The sequence below is a fragment of the Manis pentadactyla genome, chromosome 6, assembly GCF_030020395.1.
Source record: "Manis pentadactyla isolate mManPen7 chromosome 6, mManPen7.hap1, whole genome shotgun sequence".
Classification (NCBI taxonomy): domain Eukaryota; kingdom Metazoa; phylum Chordata; class Mammalia; order Pholidota; family Manidae; genus Manis; species Manis pentadactyla.
The window spans coordinates 18,070,995-18,088,327 of record NC_080024.1 but is presented as its reverse complement, the minus strand read 5'-3'; the positions used below and the strand labels follow the sequence as shown (position 1 = coordinate 18,088,327).

The window sequence follows — 17,333 nt, the reverse complement described above, 5'->3', positions numbered from 1 at the left end:
CTATCCTTCCCTTTCAAGTGCGATGGTGACTTGATTGGCCCAAGTTTTGAGTGCCTAGAGGGAGCAGCCAAGTCTAGGTGACTCTTTATGCAGTGCTCTCTCAGCTAGACTTTGAAAAAGATAGTTGATGAGGATTAGTGTAGTACCATGGCACAAGATCATATCCCCCAACTGCCCAACAAGTCTTACATAAACTGTGTGTCATTCACTCAGCACCCAATTGTGGTACTTGTGAAAGTACTATTTCAGAAGAAGTGTGGGCCCCACTTGGCAACAAGGCCATGAGCTGCCCTCCCTGGGCTCCAGGGCAGACTTCATGGCCCCAAACAGGCATGCATGCTGCCCCATCTCCTCTGCCTCACATGGACTGCCAGAGCCTCCAGAGCAGTTGGGCAACACTGTGGCTCTGGCCAGAGCCTGTGGACCTCGTCTTGGGGTCAGGACCGCCCAGAGTTACATCCCATTACCATGGCATGGAGCAAGAGTTTTGCAACAGCAGCTCCTGCCCTGGAGAGCTGGTGAGAACTTCTCCTTAGCAAAGCCAGCAATGTGGTGGGGGCTGGGAATAGAGGTTGCTGGGGGTATAGCGGGGAGAGCTGGAGTTCCTGGAGCGATCAAAGTCATAGAATCACCCCTACCCTGAAGGGCAACAGTCCCTTCGTGGAGGTCAGACGTGCTTAGATTCTTTTATTAGGACAGGGTTCCCATTATAACAGAAGACATCATATTCTAGTAGGAACTCTAACCTGATGAACTAAAGGGGGAGAGGGGACCTAGCAGAAGCCCATGTTCAAAGAGGAAGCAAGATGCTCCCAGACAGGAACTCATCAGAAGGAAATTGTGGCCAGGAATGGGGGCGCTTGAATTTCTCCCCCTGATTGGGAGGGATGGAAGGGCAATGCTAAGGACCAGCCTCTATCTCAATACTGCCTCCCAAAGAATCCCCACCAAGTCCAATGAGGAGCACAAAAGTTCCGCAAGGACATTAGAAAAGCTCATTAGAGCTTGGGGACCCTCTGGCAAAAGGTTCCACAATGGTCACCATAGGCCATCCCGGAGAGTGGCACTGCAAGGGTGCCAGTCCTTCAGCAGTGGCTCCAGGGCACATGTCTAGCACAGCAGCCCCCAAAGGAGCATCTAGGAGATGCCCCCAGTGGACTCCCCCAAATTCCTGGGGAGCCCCTCACAGGAGAATGAAGCCCTGCATGAACACACAGGGGCTGAACCAATGTAATGTGGGTTATAGCTACTGATGTGACTTCCTTTGTGCTACAGGCTGGGGTGACCTGGGAAATTGGGAGACATCATTATTTCTTTAAATTAGACATCACTCAGATGCTCTATTATACATCAGTTTCCCCAATTTGTTGATTCATTCAGGGCTCAACAAAATTGTATTAAGCACCTAGGATATGCCAAATACTGTGATTGGTTTGGCAATACAGAAATTTTATATATATATATATATATATACACACACACACACACACACACATATGCATAAAATGTAATATATAAAATCCCTGCTTTTAAGAACCTCACAATGGGGAGGGTGAAGCATCAAAACAGATGATTACAAAACCCTGTAACTGGAGCCATGTTAGAGGTAAGTCAAGGGGTACAGAGAGCAGGGGGGTGGCCCCCAGACCATGGAGGTGATGACCGGGCTGAATTTAAAAGCAAAAGGAAGCACTGGCTAGACCAAGAGGGTGAGGAAGAGCATTTCTGAAAAAAGGGAAATGCATGACAGGCCAGGTGGGGGGAGCAGAACAGCTCACTGGGGGAGCCTGACTCTTAACTGGAGTTAAGGGTTCTCAGGCGTATGGCCTGAAATGAGGCTGGAGACACGCACAGTCAGACACAGGGGCGCCAGGTACCTGGGGCAGGAGCTGGACTCTACCTGAGGGGACCAGGGGCCTTTGAAGGGTCATCAGAGGAAAAGGGCATGAGCAGATTCACGCTCTGGGAGCCAAGGGGAGGATGGGTCGAGGGAGGAGATGAAGCAGAGATCATTTAAGAGAGGAGGAGGAGAACAGCAGTCACACCAGCGGCACCAGGCACCACTCAAAGTGCCCATTAACAGGCTCACTTCATCGTAGTGACAACACTATGTAGTGTGTGCTCTCATGAGCCCCATTTTACAGCTGATGAAACTGAGACCTAGCGAGATTATGTAACTTGCCCAAGGTCTACAGTCCAGCTCCAGAATCCACAGCTATTGACTGACTATTGCCCTAGTTTAGTAGCTAATTGCCTAACATGGTCAGTGAAGGTGGTGAAGCTCGGATAGAGGTTAAGGAGATAGCCTCAGTGGAGACGAAGAGCTGGGGGAGTGGGAGGGGAGCGCCCGTGTCCAGCACGGGCAGAAGAACGGGTGAGAGGGCGCTCAGGCGGAGAGCACATGTGTCGGGAAGTTCCATGAGACTGGTTTTCAACATGAGTTTACAGCATCTGTGGGACCTCAGGGGAGATTTCAAGAGGTAATTGCACGTAAGAATTTGTACTTAGGAGAGAAGCTGAGAGGAGAAGTTAGGGAACTAAAGGTAAGGAAGACACCAAAAGCTTTTGGGTGGTAACGGAAGCCAAGGAAGCAGGTGGGCTGGCCTGGGGAGAGCAGGACCCCTAGGAACATCCATACTTGAGGAATGAACAGAAATAAAGCAATAGAACAAGACTAAGAGAGGTTCCAGAGAAATAAGAAGAGAATGAGGTCAGTGGATTAAATGACACGAGATCAAATAGATGGGCGTGAGCAATAATCATTTCACCACAAATAAAGTTACAAAGCACACAACAGGCTGGCCGAAAATATTTTAACGTAATTGACAAATAGAGATAGTATGGGTAGATAGGGTAACAGGCCCTTCAATAAACAAGATGGAAGAGTAAATTGGTAGTCTTTTTGAAGGGCAGTATAGCAGTACTTATGAAAATTTAAATGTGCACAGATATGACCCAGAAAAATTACACTTAGGGCTCCTGACAACCTATATCCAAAGATGCTCTTAGCAAGACCTAAATTTTCATTTAAAAGGTATAAACCATGACCATCCTTACCATGGACTATTATGTCATCACTGAAAAAAGTGAGATGGACATATACATACTGGTGTGGAATCAGTCCATGATATTTTGTTAAGGTGCAAACAATATAGCTACTTAAATATCATTTTTACTAAGGAAAGAAGGAAGGAACACATGTTTGGATATACATGGGGAAAAGTCTGGAAAGATGTACACAAGATATGTGTGAGCAGAGGGATGGAAAAGAGCCTTTCAAGTTTTATCTTATGTGCTTTTTTATCACCTATATTCTTTACAATATGCATCCTTTATTTTTTTTAATAGTAAAGCAGTTTTAAGACAAGGATTTGTTGGATTTAGCAATGAGAAGTCATTGGCAAAAGCTGTTTCAAAGGAGTGATAGGAAGGAAACTAGTTGCAGGGAGCTGAGCAGCGAACAAGAGGAGGTGAAGTGGGGATACCAACTGTGCTCCGCTTTTTTCAAGAAGTTTGCCTGTGAAAAGAAGGGCATGGGGGAGTAGCAGCAAAAAGGGTCTTAGAACAGAGGGAGGGTGAGAAAGACATAGCAAGTTCAGGGAAAGAGGCGGTTAAGGGGCTAGGAGGTCAGAGGCGTGTTCCTGAAGGATGTGCGAGGCAGTGGGTCCCACAGCCAAGGGCAGGAATCCACCAGAAAGAGAAAGAAAGATACTTCTCACGCTGACCCTAGAAGGGAGGAAGGAAGTGTTCCTGCAAGTGTTCAGGCAAATCTGTCCGCTGGGGGCTGGGGCTGCCTGCATTTTCCTTGTAAGGAAGGAGGTACAGCTTCAAAACATTCAGAGACAGAGATGGACTGGGCAAACCCCTGCCTTCAGACTGGCAGTGTTCTCCAGGAGCCCTTAGACAGGTAGGCATGAAAACCCCCAGGGCTCATTACAGAATCGCCAGGTGGAACCTTGGCCCGGAGTCAGAGTCCCAGGACAGACTCTGTGGCTCCTCAGTGGGAACTCCTCCCCTGGTGGGCCTCCTGGATTTCCCCTTGGGCAGCCCTCAGTCGGAAGTTTCCCCATAAAGACTGCCTCACAGTTTTCCCGTCCAACAGCCCCGACTGCTACCAAGCCCTGAGTCACAGAGGAGGTATCCGCTGGCCACTCCAGTAACAACAGCAGCTGGAGCAGCAATAGCAGGTAAGTGAGCTGCTGGGTCTTAGGGCTGCCAAGGACACATTTCTGATGGCAGACAGTTGGAAACTTCAGTCTCCTCCTCTGAGTCCCCTGAGAACTGAGAGGATGAACCGCAGAACCTTGCCACTAAAGATAACTAAGTCTTCACCTAGACAGCACGGTACAAAAGAACTTTCTACAGCAATGGAAATGTTCTATATCTGCACTATCCAAAATGATAGCCACTAGTCACATGCGGCTACTGAGCACTTGAAATGAGGCTGGTGAGACTAAGGAACTAAGCTTTTTTTTAATTTTATTAACTTAGATTTAGGTTGCAGCATGTGGCTGGCTAGTAGCTATCATATTGGACAGTACAGATCTAGAACAATCTCCTCATTGTCCAACAGACCACGTCAAGGCCTAGACTGAGTGACTCATCCAAGCCCACCCTAACCATGAACAGCAGAGCCATGATTGGATGCCTTTTCTTTATTCACCCCACTATCCACAGGCAAGTGGTGGGCTCAGTGGAAGTAAAATCAACCTAATGAAAAGCAAGTGGGCAGGTTGAGAAATGTCCAGTCTGGCCTCTCCTTTCTACAGACCTTTTGTTTTCAGTTGTCTGAGACAGAGAGATGCCTAACAGAGCTCAGAGACCCGAGACTGAGATCCAGCCCCTTTCCAGCTGCGTCACTCTAGGTAAGTTGCTTAACTCCCAGGGCCTAGTTTCCTCATGCATAAAGTGCACCCTTCATGGAGTTGCTGTGAAGATTAATTGAGACAAATTCTGAAAAGCACTTACCCCAGAAGCTAGACCCTAACAGGGACTCAGCATCACAGCTAACAGGGCTATTATTACCCAGGTCAGAACAAATTAAGAGGTACATGGACGGCAGCTGGTTTCTCTTGCCCGGGGATGTAGTGGGAGAGACATGCTATTAGTTAATAAAGTATTTCAGTAATAATGATCAGGACAAATGCTAACAGGGTGCTTTCTATGTGTCTTAAGTGGTTTACTGATAATCCTTCATTTCATCCTCAGCACAACCCCATGAGTTAGATTCTATCACTGGCCTCGTTTAAAGCTGAGTGAACTGAGACTGAGGGAGGAAAAGTGACTTGTCCAGAGTTGCTCAACTCACGGAGCTCTTCACTGCTGTTCTCATGTGTCTCTCTCCATGAATAATGAGCCTCACTCTGGTTTTAGCATCTCCTGACCAGAATAATTGCATTCCTCTCCAGTGCAGGAAAGATGGAGATGACAAAAAACGTTTGCTAAATGGTGAGACTCAAAGGTTCTTTCCTAGGGGTAGGCAGCTCGGGTGAGTTTGCCACAGGTTTTGAGCACACTGTGGCATGGGATGCACGGAGCAACAAGGTAAAGAGCAGTGGGTGGGGTTGAGGCATTGTTCGCTGGGATGAGAGCTTGGGAAGGAGCCGTGAATTAGTGTTCCCTGCTCGGCCTGTATTTATCCTTTGGATTGTGACCAATGGATAACATGACCGTGTCAAACATGACAAAGTATATTCTTAGTGTCATTCAGCACTGTCTTCAAAACTGTGTTTGGACTTGGGTGGGATTTTAACTTTTACCAAAAGGCTTTCTTTCCAAACTGGATGGCCTTGGCTCCAAAGGTGGTAGCTACTGTAGACCCAATCCCAAGTGTACAAGCCAAGGAAGAACAGCAGCGCCCTAGGAGGGGCTCATGGTCAGAGCAGATGGCTGGGGAGTGAGGCGAAAGACAAGGAGAGGGGGTGGGGGTTTCTCAAAAGGATGTGGCATGGAGAAGGAATCTGTGAGGCTTTAAGGATTCCTGGGGTGGGTGGGGTGGAGGCCAGGGAGAAGAGCTACCACACTCACTGGAAGCTTGAGTTCTCTCTTGTCTTAGGGAGCTCTTCCCCTTTGAGATGTGAGAGATGCTCAGGGGCAGTAGGTCAGGACAGTAAGCATGGAAAGGCCTAAGTGTCTGGAGTGTGGGGAGAGTCAGACACACCAGCTGGAAGAGCCAGGGGTAGCTGAGATTAGGGCAAAGGTAAGATAAACGGCTGTGGTCCCAATTCCTTTCTGTGGGCCTCAGTTTTGTCATCTGTGAAATGGGAAGATTGCCTAGAAAATGCCATAGGTCCCTTCCCAGTATGAACTCTACCAGTTCATAAAATGACTAGTGATCAGAGAGCTGACCTCGGAATTAATTATTCAAGTTATCAAAAGCATCCAACACCCTCTGGGACTCCACCCCAGAATTGAGCAATCTAATCCACCGCTGACTTCCTCCAGTGTGTTCTCACCGACGTTGCCTCTCAGTCAGGCACATCTGCCTCCTGGAGGTGTCCAGCAGGTGAAAAGCCCCAAATCCTGGTAAGTCTTGGAATACCCACCCCTCCCACCATCCAGAATGTCTGCTCTCTGTTCTCTTGACACCCAGCCTCCATTTATCCCAGGCCTCTGTCTCTACCCTTGGTGGACCTCAACTTTGTCTCTTCATTCTCTCTCATTAGGCCTCCCCATCCCCAAAGGACAAGCCCCTGCCCCTCTTGCTTACACTTCTCCCCAACAACCGCTGAGGGCAACTTGCTGTCTACCCCTTCCCCTCCCTACTCAGCCAACTCTCCCTGCTTTGGCTCGGATTGAAAGGCTAGGATTGTCTGAGAAAGGACCAGGCACTGCTGAGTCCCTCCTCCCCTATATTAAAGGCAAATATGTGTGGATTATATTTATAGAGAGAAAAATACTGTAATTGTATTAAAATAACTATTTGAATGTTTTGCTGCTGTTAAAAAGATTGCCTTCAATGTTTGGAATCTTGTAAATGTCCCCCATACATTCTATGGCATTTTCTCTTTTTTGTTGTTGTTACTTTTTTTTATATTGAGGTATATACGATAAAAATGCACAAATCTTAGTGTACAGTTTGATGAATTTTGACATGTGTCTAACTCATGTAATCATCACCCAGATCAAGATAGCAAACATTCTCACTAATCATTTACCCCCTTCACCAGTTTCACCCATCCCCCCCGCCATGGTAACCACCAGTCTCCTCCGTGTCTATGAGTCTATTTCTGTTTCGTTCACTGTTGTTTCTTGGATTCCACATATAAATGAAATCATATGATATTTATCTTTCTCTGTGTGGCTTATTTCACTTAGCATAATACTCTCTAGGTCCATTCATGTTGTTAAGATTCCATTCTTGTTTATGGCTGAATAATATTCCATTGTGTACATGGAAGCTCTTTCTTTATCCAGTCATCTATCAATGGACATTTGGGCTGTTTCCATATTTTGGCCATTGTAAATAATTCTGTGATAAACATAGGAATGCATATATCTTTTCAGATTAGTGATTTTGTTTTCTTTGGGTAAATTCCCAGAAGTGGAATTGCTGGGGTATATTATATTTTTATTTTCAGTTCTTTGAAAAACCTCCATACTGTTTCCCATAGTGACTGTACAAATTTATATTCCCACCAACAGTGTTTGAGGGTTCCTTTTCTCCACGGCCTTGCCAATACTGTTGTTTCCTGTTTTGTTGGTATTAGCCATTCTGACTGGTATGAGATAATATCTCATTGTGGTTTTGATTTGTATTTCCCTGATGACTACTGATGTTGAGCATCTTTTCATGTGCCTGTTGGCCATCTGTACATCTTTTTTGGTAAAATGTCTATTCAGGTCCTTTGCCCATTTTTAACTGGATCATTTGTTTTTCTGGTGTTGAGTTGTTTGAATTACTTACATATTTTGGATATGAGCCCCTAATCAGATATATCACTTGCAAATGTAATGTCTCATGCAGTGGGTTGCCTTTTTGTTTTGTTGATGGTTTCCTTTGCTATGAAGAATCTTTATAGTTTAATGTTAATGTAGTCTTACTTGTTTATTTTTGCTTTTGTTTCCCTTGTCTGGGGAGACATATGCAGAAAAAATTACTAATGCTGATGTTCAAGAGTTTACTGCCTAAGTTTTCTTCCAGGAGTTTCATGGTTCCAGGTCTTACATTTAGGTCTCTAATCCATTTTGAATTTATTTTTGTTTATGGTGTAAGACCTATAGTAGTCTCATGAAATAAACTAGACCCATCCCATCCATGGAGTTTCTGAACTACTGTGAGTCGTTAAAGCAACTGGCAGTTTCACTTGATGCAGAAATCTCCCAACTGGCCATCAGGAACATGACTGAGTGGCCCGTAGGGGCCAGTCAGTTCAAAGGCATTTGGTTTATCCTTCCTGCGAGGGCTGTGTCTTTGAGTCTGGGCCTAAGGCCCAGTGAAGAAAGCAATGTACAAAGCATCAAACAATGGGAGGAAACTATATACAGGTTGACTTGATGATATCTCAGAAAGTTAGCTTACAAATAGATTTAATATATGAGATATGATTTTATTAAGAAGCAGGTCTAGAAACTGAAAATAGCACGCAGAGTGGAACCATTCACACTTAGTTGGAATCCTGGCTGCAGCATTAACAGGCTCTGTGACCACCAGCAGGTTTCTGAGCCTTGCTGGGCCTGTCTTCCCCCACAGGAGCCAATCGTATCTACTTATAATGATCAAGGGGGATCACCTACCTGTGAGGTACAAAGCAGATCTCACGTATGTCATCTCCCTTTCCACAGTTTCTACCTTTACCTTAGTTTATCTCTTCAAACATCCTCTCTAGAGATTTAAAAACAAACAACACCAAAACATTCTCCCCCAATGGCTGGAGGTCATTCCCCAGACTGGTTCTCTCTTCTGAGTTTTCTACCTTGTGTCTGACTTACCTGTTCTCCTTCTAGACCCTCAAGGGGCTCCTTTGTGCCTGGGGGTGGGAGCTTAGCCATATCCCCCAGCACCCGCCCCCCGCCCCCTGGCATGCCTGAGCATTGGATCTTCCTGAACAAGCAGGTGCCTCTGAAATGTGGCTGCTGCTGCCTCTCGGTAAGGCAGTTTCTGCAGCTGCCCCAGCCCTGCCTTCTCACAGCCAATGCTCATAACTGTGGGGTTGTCCCCTCCACGGTCACAAGCTCTCTGCATCTCTCTCAAACGTGCGTCTTCTCTGAGATCATTTGGCTCCTTAAGATTGACTCTGATCCTGTGCTTCCAGAGGTGACCCACCCATGACCTCATGACTTCACTGAACATAACCCTGGGCCTCTGAGCAAACTTGTTCTTCACTACTGGACAGCAGAGCCAATGACTTCTTGCAGATCTACTGACAACATGGCTGAGCCAGCTGTGTGGTCTGCCTCTCCCACTACCACTCTGCTCTCCTGGCCAGACAGGTCCCTACTCTCATATCACCTCTTTCTGGGTTCACACACTGACTAAATCTGCTCTATCTGTGGTCTCCATGTGCTTAGAAAGCAATTTTTTTATCTGACCTCCATCACTTAGGGGAGAAAGTAATACCTTCCCAGGAGGATTAAGGCTAAGAATTTTATCACTCTTGGGGAAAAGGACATTATTTTTCCAGTTTCTCTTAACCCCATTTAGCTTTCTTCTTTACTTATACGTTGACTGACAGTAACAGACTTTCTTCTGCTGAAGAGAAAAGTTTCCTGGACTTCTGCTGTTCATGTTGTTGCTTTGAGAGTTGTATTTGTTTTTTCTGTCTCAACCAATTTGCCTATTCTGGACATTTCATATAAGTGGGATTATACAGTAGGAAGCCCTTTATGCTTGACTTTTTTCACTTAGAATAGTGTTTTCGAGGTTCATCCATGTTATAACATGTATCATTCCTTTTTATGGTTGAATAATACTCCATTGTGTGTGTATACTATCATTTTTTATCCATTTATCATGACCATTTGGGCTGGTTCCACTTCTTGGCTATTGTGCTGTCATGAGCATGGACAAGTTTTTGTGTGGACATACGTTTTTCAGTTCTCTCGGGCATATATCTAGGAGTGGAGTTGCTGAGTCATCCGGGAACTCTAGGTTCAACTAGTTTCAACTGCCAAACTGTTTTCCAAAGTAGCAGCACCATTTTACATTCCCCCAGTAAGGTATGATTACATACAATGTACATACATACAATATACATACAATCATCCTAATGAGTATAAAGTAATTCCAGAGACTTTTTACTTTCTCTTTTTCTCTTTAACACTGGGTTCCATCTTGAGGTGGGTTACAGACTTACATATGGTCACAGAATGGTAATATCTTACTGTAGGAAATGGCACAATGGTGATACATTTTTGTATTCAAAAAGAAGCTAATTCAGTAACCGGCTTCCTTTAGTTTGCTGGGATAATATTTCAAAATGACTGTGGGGCCTCCCCCGGAAGCAGGCTCCCTGACAAAGGAGATACGGGTGACAAGGGCTTTCTGAGTGGTAGTCCAGGAGTGCTGGGGAGTCAGGGTGGATGGACACATGCAATGGCAGGACAGGAAGCCCCCCTCCACCAAGACTGAAAAGCCACCACAGCAGGGAGAGTGTGTCTTCTCTGCTTGCTGCTGCCCCCGCCTCCTTGTGCTGGGAGCATCCTGGCTTTCTCTGACCCCTGCATGGCAGAATATAGCTGCCCAGAGCCCTCAAGATAATCTGTTACATTCCCACTTACTTGAAGAATCAATCGGTCAGCCACCTGCTTGTGATTTTTTTTTTAAACCACTGTGTTGCTTATGATTTTTAATATATTTTTTCGAACTACTCAAATATTCCCAGAGCATCCCTCCTGCATTCCAAAAGAGAAACACTGCCCTTCACTAACAGACTAAACTTTCTTCTAGCGCCACCTCCTGAAACTCTATTCTGCTATCACTAGACCTGTTTTCTCAGAACACTTCTTTTAAAGTAACTTTCAGAAAGTTTGACAAAGGGATTTCTCTCTCAGCCTTATAGTCAAATCTTGATCTTTTTCTAGGGGTCCAAACTAACTGGATTGCCTGCTTAATCCCCAGACTGAGTAATGGAATGGCACCTTGTGTTTCTGGCGTTAAATTCAGCCTCTACAGAGGTGCTCACTGCTGAGGGATCTAAGCCAACATGTTCTGTAGGGACTATCCAAAGGGATGTTTCAACAATGTTTTGGGTGATAGTGATGTAATGAAATGTGCTAAGCACTTCTCTCTGACTTTGAAGGGGGCTATACTCTTCTGTAAATTACACCGTTTATTAAAAATGTCTCATAACCTTAGAGCCCCCACTATTTCCTGAAGTGAAAGTTGCTTGCATGCAATATACAAGCCAAGACAAAGAATTCTATCTGAGGTTCGTGGGCAGACAGGCTAGAATCTGGGGAGCTGTACGGTGCAATAAATTTCATGTCTCCTTTCTAGGCCAGAATTAAAGTTTATCTCAAATATGGAAGGATTTAACTGGGAGAATTACAGCTTTGAAGATCTCTTCGGTGACGATTTTGATAATTACACCTATGAAACTGAATTGCCCGTTATTCTACCAGACGCTACTCCATGCCGACCAGAATCTATGGAATTCAATAAATATGCTGTAGTTGCCATCTATTCCCTGGTCTTCTTGCTGAGCTTGCTGGGAAACTCCCTGGTGATGCTGGTCGTCTTATACAGCCGGGTCAGCCATTCTGTCACCGATGTCTACCTGTTGAACCTGGCCATAGCCGACCTGCTCTTTGCCCTGACCCTGCCTATCTGGGCTGCCTCCAAGGCAAAGGGCTGGACCTTCGGCACACTCCTGTGCAAGGTGGTTTCACTCCTGAAGGAAATCAACTTCTACAGCAGCATCCTGCTGCTGGCCTGCATCAGCATAGACCGCTACCTAGCCATTGTCCATGCCACACGCACACTGACCCAGAAGCGACACTGGGTCAAGTTCATATGCTTAGGCATCTGGGTCCTGTCTCTGATCCTGTCCTTGCCAATCTTACTCTTCCGCAAGGCCATCTACCCGCCTAATTCCAGCCCAGTCTGCTATGAGGACATGGGTGTCAATACAACAAAATGGCGGATGGTGATGCGGGTCCTGCCCCAGACCTTCGGCTTCCTCCTGCCACTGCTGGTCATGCTCTTCTGCTATGGACTCACCCTGCGCACGCTGTTCGAGGCCCACATGGGGCAGAAGCACCGGGCCATGCGGGTCATCTTTGCTGTTGTGCTCGTCTTCCTGCTCTGCTGGCTGCCCTACAACCTGGTCCTGGTCGCAGACACCCTCATGAGGATCCGGGTGATCAAGGAGACCTGCGAGCGCCGCAACGACATTGGCCGGGCCCTGGACGCCACCGAGATTCTGGGGTTCTTCCACAGCTGCCTCAACCCCCTCATCTACGCCTTCATCGGCCAGAAGTTTCGCCATGGACTCCTTAAGATCATGGCCATCCATGGCCTGGTCAGCAAGGAGTACTTGGCCAAGGACAGCAGGCCTTCCTTTATTGGCTCTTCTTCAGGGAACACTTCTACTACAATCTGAGCCCCCACCCCTGTTGCAGCCTCTCAGGGCTCCTCCTGTCCCCCCAGCATCCCATTCCAAGCCTTACATCCACTGGTTGTTCCCAGTCTCTGTGTCAAGGCCATGCCTCATTGGGGTTACAGGAATTGCTGGGGCCACATCCTTCCTAGGTCCCCACTGTGGGGTTGGGGAAGCCTGCCCTGACACCCTACCCCTTACCATAATTACTATGTCAACTGCTGGCGCTCTGTCCATCCTACCGCTGAGCCCACAGTACTCAGTTTCCTGGACATCTGAAAGGCATCCTTGGAAGTGACTGCAGAAAGTTCTCACCACTGGGAGCCATCAGTGGCACATGTTCGTTGGTTCAGCAACTCTCCCATTCCTTGCTTGCCAGCAAAGTCCACCTCCCTAGACAGAGACTGAAGGTGACAGACACTTTCTAAGACTCCCTGAAGCTAGGAGTGGGCGTATCATCCACTTGTGACTAATAAGACTTAAGGGCAATAGTGTGCTGGTATGCCACTCTCCTGCGAGAAGGCCCTGATTTGTAACATTTACCAAGTGCCCTGGTGTAAACACTCCCTCTATGATTTCAAGGGTGACAGTGTTTAGCAACCAGCTCATAAATTCTAGAAAATGTACTAATCTGCTTTCACAAGCAAGTACAAGCTGGCTTTGGCATACCACTGCTTAAGAGGAAGTCTGCTAGGGCCAGGGGACTCCTGGGAAATATTCCTGATTAAAAAAGAGAGAGATACACATACATCCTATCTTCTTGCCTTTGAATATGGTCATAGGACATGATGTGTGGAGCTGAGGCAGACACTTTGTGACAATGAGGCCAAAAGTGTGCCCAACACACTTAGGCTGATGGAGCCAAAGGATAAGAAGAACCTGAGCATAAAGAGCCAAGAAATAAACCTAAACGTAAATGGTCAAATGACTTTCAACAAAGGTGCAGACTATTCAATGGGGAAAGGATAGTCCTAATTCAAAAGTGGGCAAAAGATCTGGAGAAGAGACCTTTCTCTACAGGACATATTTAGCCCATCACTCTTAATTTGGGAAATGCAAATCAAAACCAAAATAAAGAACCACTTCATACCCATTAGGGTGACTTATCAAAGTTAAAAAAACAGAAAATAACAAGTGTTTGTGATGATATTGAAGAATTGGAACCTTTGTGCAATACCAGTGAGAATGTAAGATAGTACACCACTGCAGAAAATAGCACGGCAGATCCTCAAAAAGTTAAACATGGAATTACCATGTGATCCAGCAATTCTGCTCCCAGGTGTATACCCAAAAGAACTGAAAGCAGAGACTCAAACAGGTATTTGTACACTAATGTTCATAGCAGCATTATTCACAATAGTCAAACATGGAAATGATCCAAATGTCCACCAATGGATGATGGATATACAAAATGTGGTATATATGTATAATGTAATATTATTCAATCTTCAAAAGGAGTGAAATTCTGACATATGCTATAACATGAATGAACCTCAAAACCATTATGCTAAGTGAAATAAGCCAGCCACAAATATTGTATGATTCTGCTTATATGAGGTGCTTAGAATAGTCAAATTCCTAGAGACAGAAAGGAAAATGGTGGTTACCAGAAGTTGTAGGTAGGGGAAAATGGGGAGTTATTTTTTAATGAGTACAGAAGTCAGGGATAATGAAAAGGTTCCAGACATGGGTAGTTGCTATAGATGTACAACAATGTGAATATACTTAATGCCACTGAAACTGTACACTTAAAAATGACTAAAATGGTAACTTTTATACTATGTATATTGTACCACAATTAGAAAGAAAAAAACTAGTTCCTAAAAGGCAAACTTTAACCACTGAACCAATCCTGAAACTACCTGCCTATAATTTTTATTAAATGAGATAATTAAATGTCTTTTTTTTGCATAAATCACTTTTAGTTGGGTATTTCATTACTTGCAACAGAAAACATCCAAACTGCTACAGAAAAGCTAATCAGAGATGAGCAGAGGTCCTGAATTGGGGTCTTTACGATAAATAAATCCCTTTGCTGTTTATTGGATACACAGAAAGAAGGATTGAGAAGAGGCTATGCTTTCTACCTCCTTCATGCCCAGCCCAAGCCTCCCACTGCTGAACATGTATTATGGAAGAAAATGTGTCCCGGGGTCATCTCGTGCTTCTAGTGTTCTTGGTGTCAAAGGTGGGACTTGGAAGGATCAAGTATGTCCACCAGATCAGCTGGGGAGCATAACAGGAAGTCAGAGAGCTCTCCTGAGCTCAACCAGCAACTCCCATTTTGAGTCTTCCTTCACTCCCTCCTCTCTCCCACCCAAAACACACCCACACCCACACACGCTCACATACATGCATCATCAGGGTTTGATGAAAGGGCACTCCTACAGAATGGGGAAATGATTTTGAATATGTCACAGCTTTGACTCATTCATCCCGCAGTATTCATCGAGTGCCTTTGAGATGTAGCAGCAATCAACCCAAAAAAGCCTGACCCTGGCAGAGCTCTTGTTCATTGGCTTGTTTCCAAAGGGGCTATGACAGGAGGGGCCCTGGCTATGAGCAGCCCACTGAGGAAGTAAAAGAAGAAAGAGGAACTGAACTTCACAGTCACCAAACGTTTACCAGGTTCCAATCCCCTTCCTGTTAACAACTATCTGACCACTGAGTCAAGTAGAGTGGCTATGAAAAGAGGGCTCTCCAGATAGGCAGGAGCAAGCCTCAGAGCTCCAGTGCTCAGGGGCAGGTAACCATTACTCATCTTATGAAAGCACTTGGCCTTCTGCAGTCAACGAACAGCACCCCCTTTTTCTGAGCTCATTCTGTGCCAGGCACTGTGCTGAATTCAAGACCAAGCATGACTTAGCTGCTCTGGCCAAGCCTTCAGAACAGCTTCTGATTTAGCAGGAGGGAAAAGCGGGGGAATGAGGGAAAAACAGGAGGGAATACCTGTGTTGCCAGAGGAACCAAGGCTGTTCGGACTGGGCAAGCCTGACGGGCCAGATGGCTCCCTGCGATGGCTGTCAGTGGGAGGAGGCCAAGTGGAGTTCCACTCTAGCTCAGGGACTCTGCTCTTTCCTCCTCGAGCAAGGGCTAGAAGAAACTTGTTTCTCTGAGGAAAATAAGAGGATAAAATAAGCCCAGAAGCAAAGAGGCAGAGACTGAATTGCACTTAGGTAAACTCTGTTAATATTTATCCCTGTCTCTTCTCTCTGTTTCTGTCTTCCCCTACCCCTCCTCTCATAAAGTCAATCTTGGCACAAATAAGCTACCAACCAAGCCATCACTAGGACAGGGCAAAGCCAGGGCCTGCCTTTCAGTTGTTTTCTTTCTTCTCTCCCTTGTTTCCAGGTCTGTGTCCCAGGGCAGAGCACCTTTTTGCCTAGATCTGCCTGCTGAGTCTGAGCTGGCCCCCCTTGCTTCCAGAGACATATTCCGCCACTTACACTAACACCATCTCTTTTTTTTTTCTCCCCAAGTTTGGGATGTCTTCTTCCACCAGAACCCCTCCCCAGTCTCTGCAGGATGGGCTTTGTTCATTAAATCAAGACAGCCTGGGTGATACGAAGAAGTAGCCCCCATTTGCACATCACACAGAAACTCATCGCGTGGAGAACCGCACCACCAGGCAATGGCAGAGCCAGAACAGACCTAGAGATCCCCTGGGCCAACCCTTCCAGTACATGAATGAGGAAACTGAGGCCCCAGCAAAGCAACTTGACCAAGATATCGTGGCTGTATAATAGCAGAGCTGGAACACAAATCCCTAGTTTAGTTTGTTTTTTTCAGATGTTTTTTCTTTTCTAATGGTGACATTGCAGGCACCTTACAAATACAAGGGAAAATATATTTATGAACTTCTCAGAGCATTCCTCTCACACAGGTAGGGCCACTCTACTTCTTCAGTGCCTAGACTCCCCTGTGCCTGGCACTGGGCATCTCAGTCATCTGATAGAGGTGGGATCCACTGAGGCTCAGGGGCATAGGTGTGGGAGCAGGTTCAGGTGGGGCTACCCAGTTCTGTACTAGCAGGCAGGACAGGTACAGAGACAATCAGAGTCCAACACGGAGTTCAAAGACAGACAAAACCAAACCCACTATCCAGAACATATGCTCTATCACCCAGGGTTCAGTTAGAGAAGCAGGACCACTAGGAGGAGGACTTTGTCTCAGGGATTTGACTATATAACCTGTAGGAGCTGGTTGAACAGTCTAGGTCAGGCTGTTGTCCTTGCTTCTGGTGCTGGGACCTGAAAGTGGCAGGACAGACAGCCAAGAAGGAAAGAATAATGAAGACAAGCTGTAATCTGGGAGGACAGATTGCAGTCTGCGCTGGTCTCTCACAGCCTCCAAGTACAGTAAGTGGGTGGCCTGTTGGAGAAACTGACCCCCTGCATCGCAAAGGTCAGCCCTTGCGTGGCTCAGGAGCAGAAGGGACTACACACCCAGCTGCTGCCCCATGGCAACGAGAGGTACCAGCCAATCAGGGACAGCATGCAACCACATCGGGGGCTTTGCACTGACCTTCCAGAGCATAAAAACATGCAACTTCTGCTCCACTACTGACTTGCAAAGTTCACACAAAAATCTCTTCTAGCTGATGCTACCCTCAACTATTCAAGGGAGGGAATTGGGAGAAGCATAGTGCCAGCTTAATTAAATTGACTCCGTGCAAATCTTTCACACGAACACAAGGTTCAGACTCTAAGAAAAGGAACGGTTACCACCAAAGTTTGGGTAATGTTTATTTAAGGTTTCAATCCATCCGGGAGGAGACCTCAGGGCTTTTGAGGG

The 17,333-nt window shown here is 46.1% G+C and overlaps 1 protein-coding gene across 4 annotated transcripts; it reads left to right on the top strand.

The window, feature by feature from the left end:
- The first annotated feature begins 4,082 nt into the window (after nt 1-4,082).
- LOC118927572 (C-X-C chemokine receptor type 2-like) lies at nt 4,083-17,284 on the top strand. Of its 4 annotated transcripts, none has more exons than XM_036916042.2 (4): nt 4,084-4,187; nt 4,785-4,865; nt 6,445-6,525; nt 11,438-17,284. In XM_036916042.2, exon 4 carries the CDS (start codon nt 11,463-11,465, stop codon nt 12,540-12,542), a length of 1,080 nt encoding a protein of 359 aa, XP_036771937.1. In that variant the 5' UTR covers nt 4,084-4,187; nt 4,785-4,865; nt 6,445-6,525; nt 11,438-11,462; the 3' UTR covers nt 12,543-17,284. The 4 variants fall into 4 exon arrangements, with proteins under 4 accessions (XP_036771946.1, XP_036771937.1, XP_036771957.1 ...); XM_036916034.2 differs by having other exon boundaries at nt 4,110-4,187; nt 4,770-4,865; XM_036916051.2 differs by lacking the exon at nt 6,445-6,525 and having other exon boundaries at nt 4,083-4,187.
- The last annotated feature ends 49 nt before the right edge of the window (nt 17,285-17,333 follow it).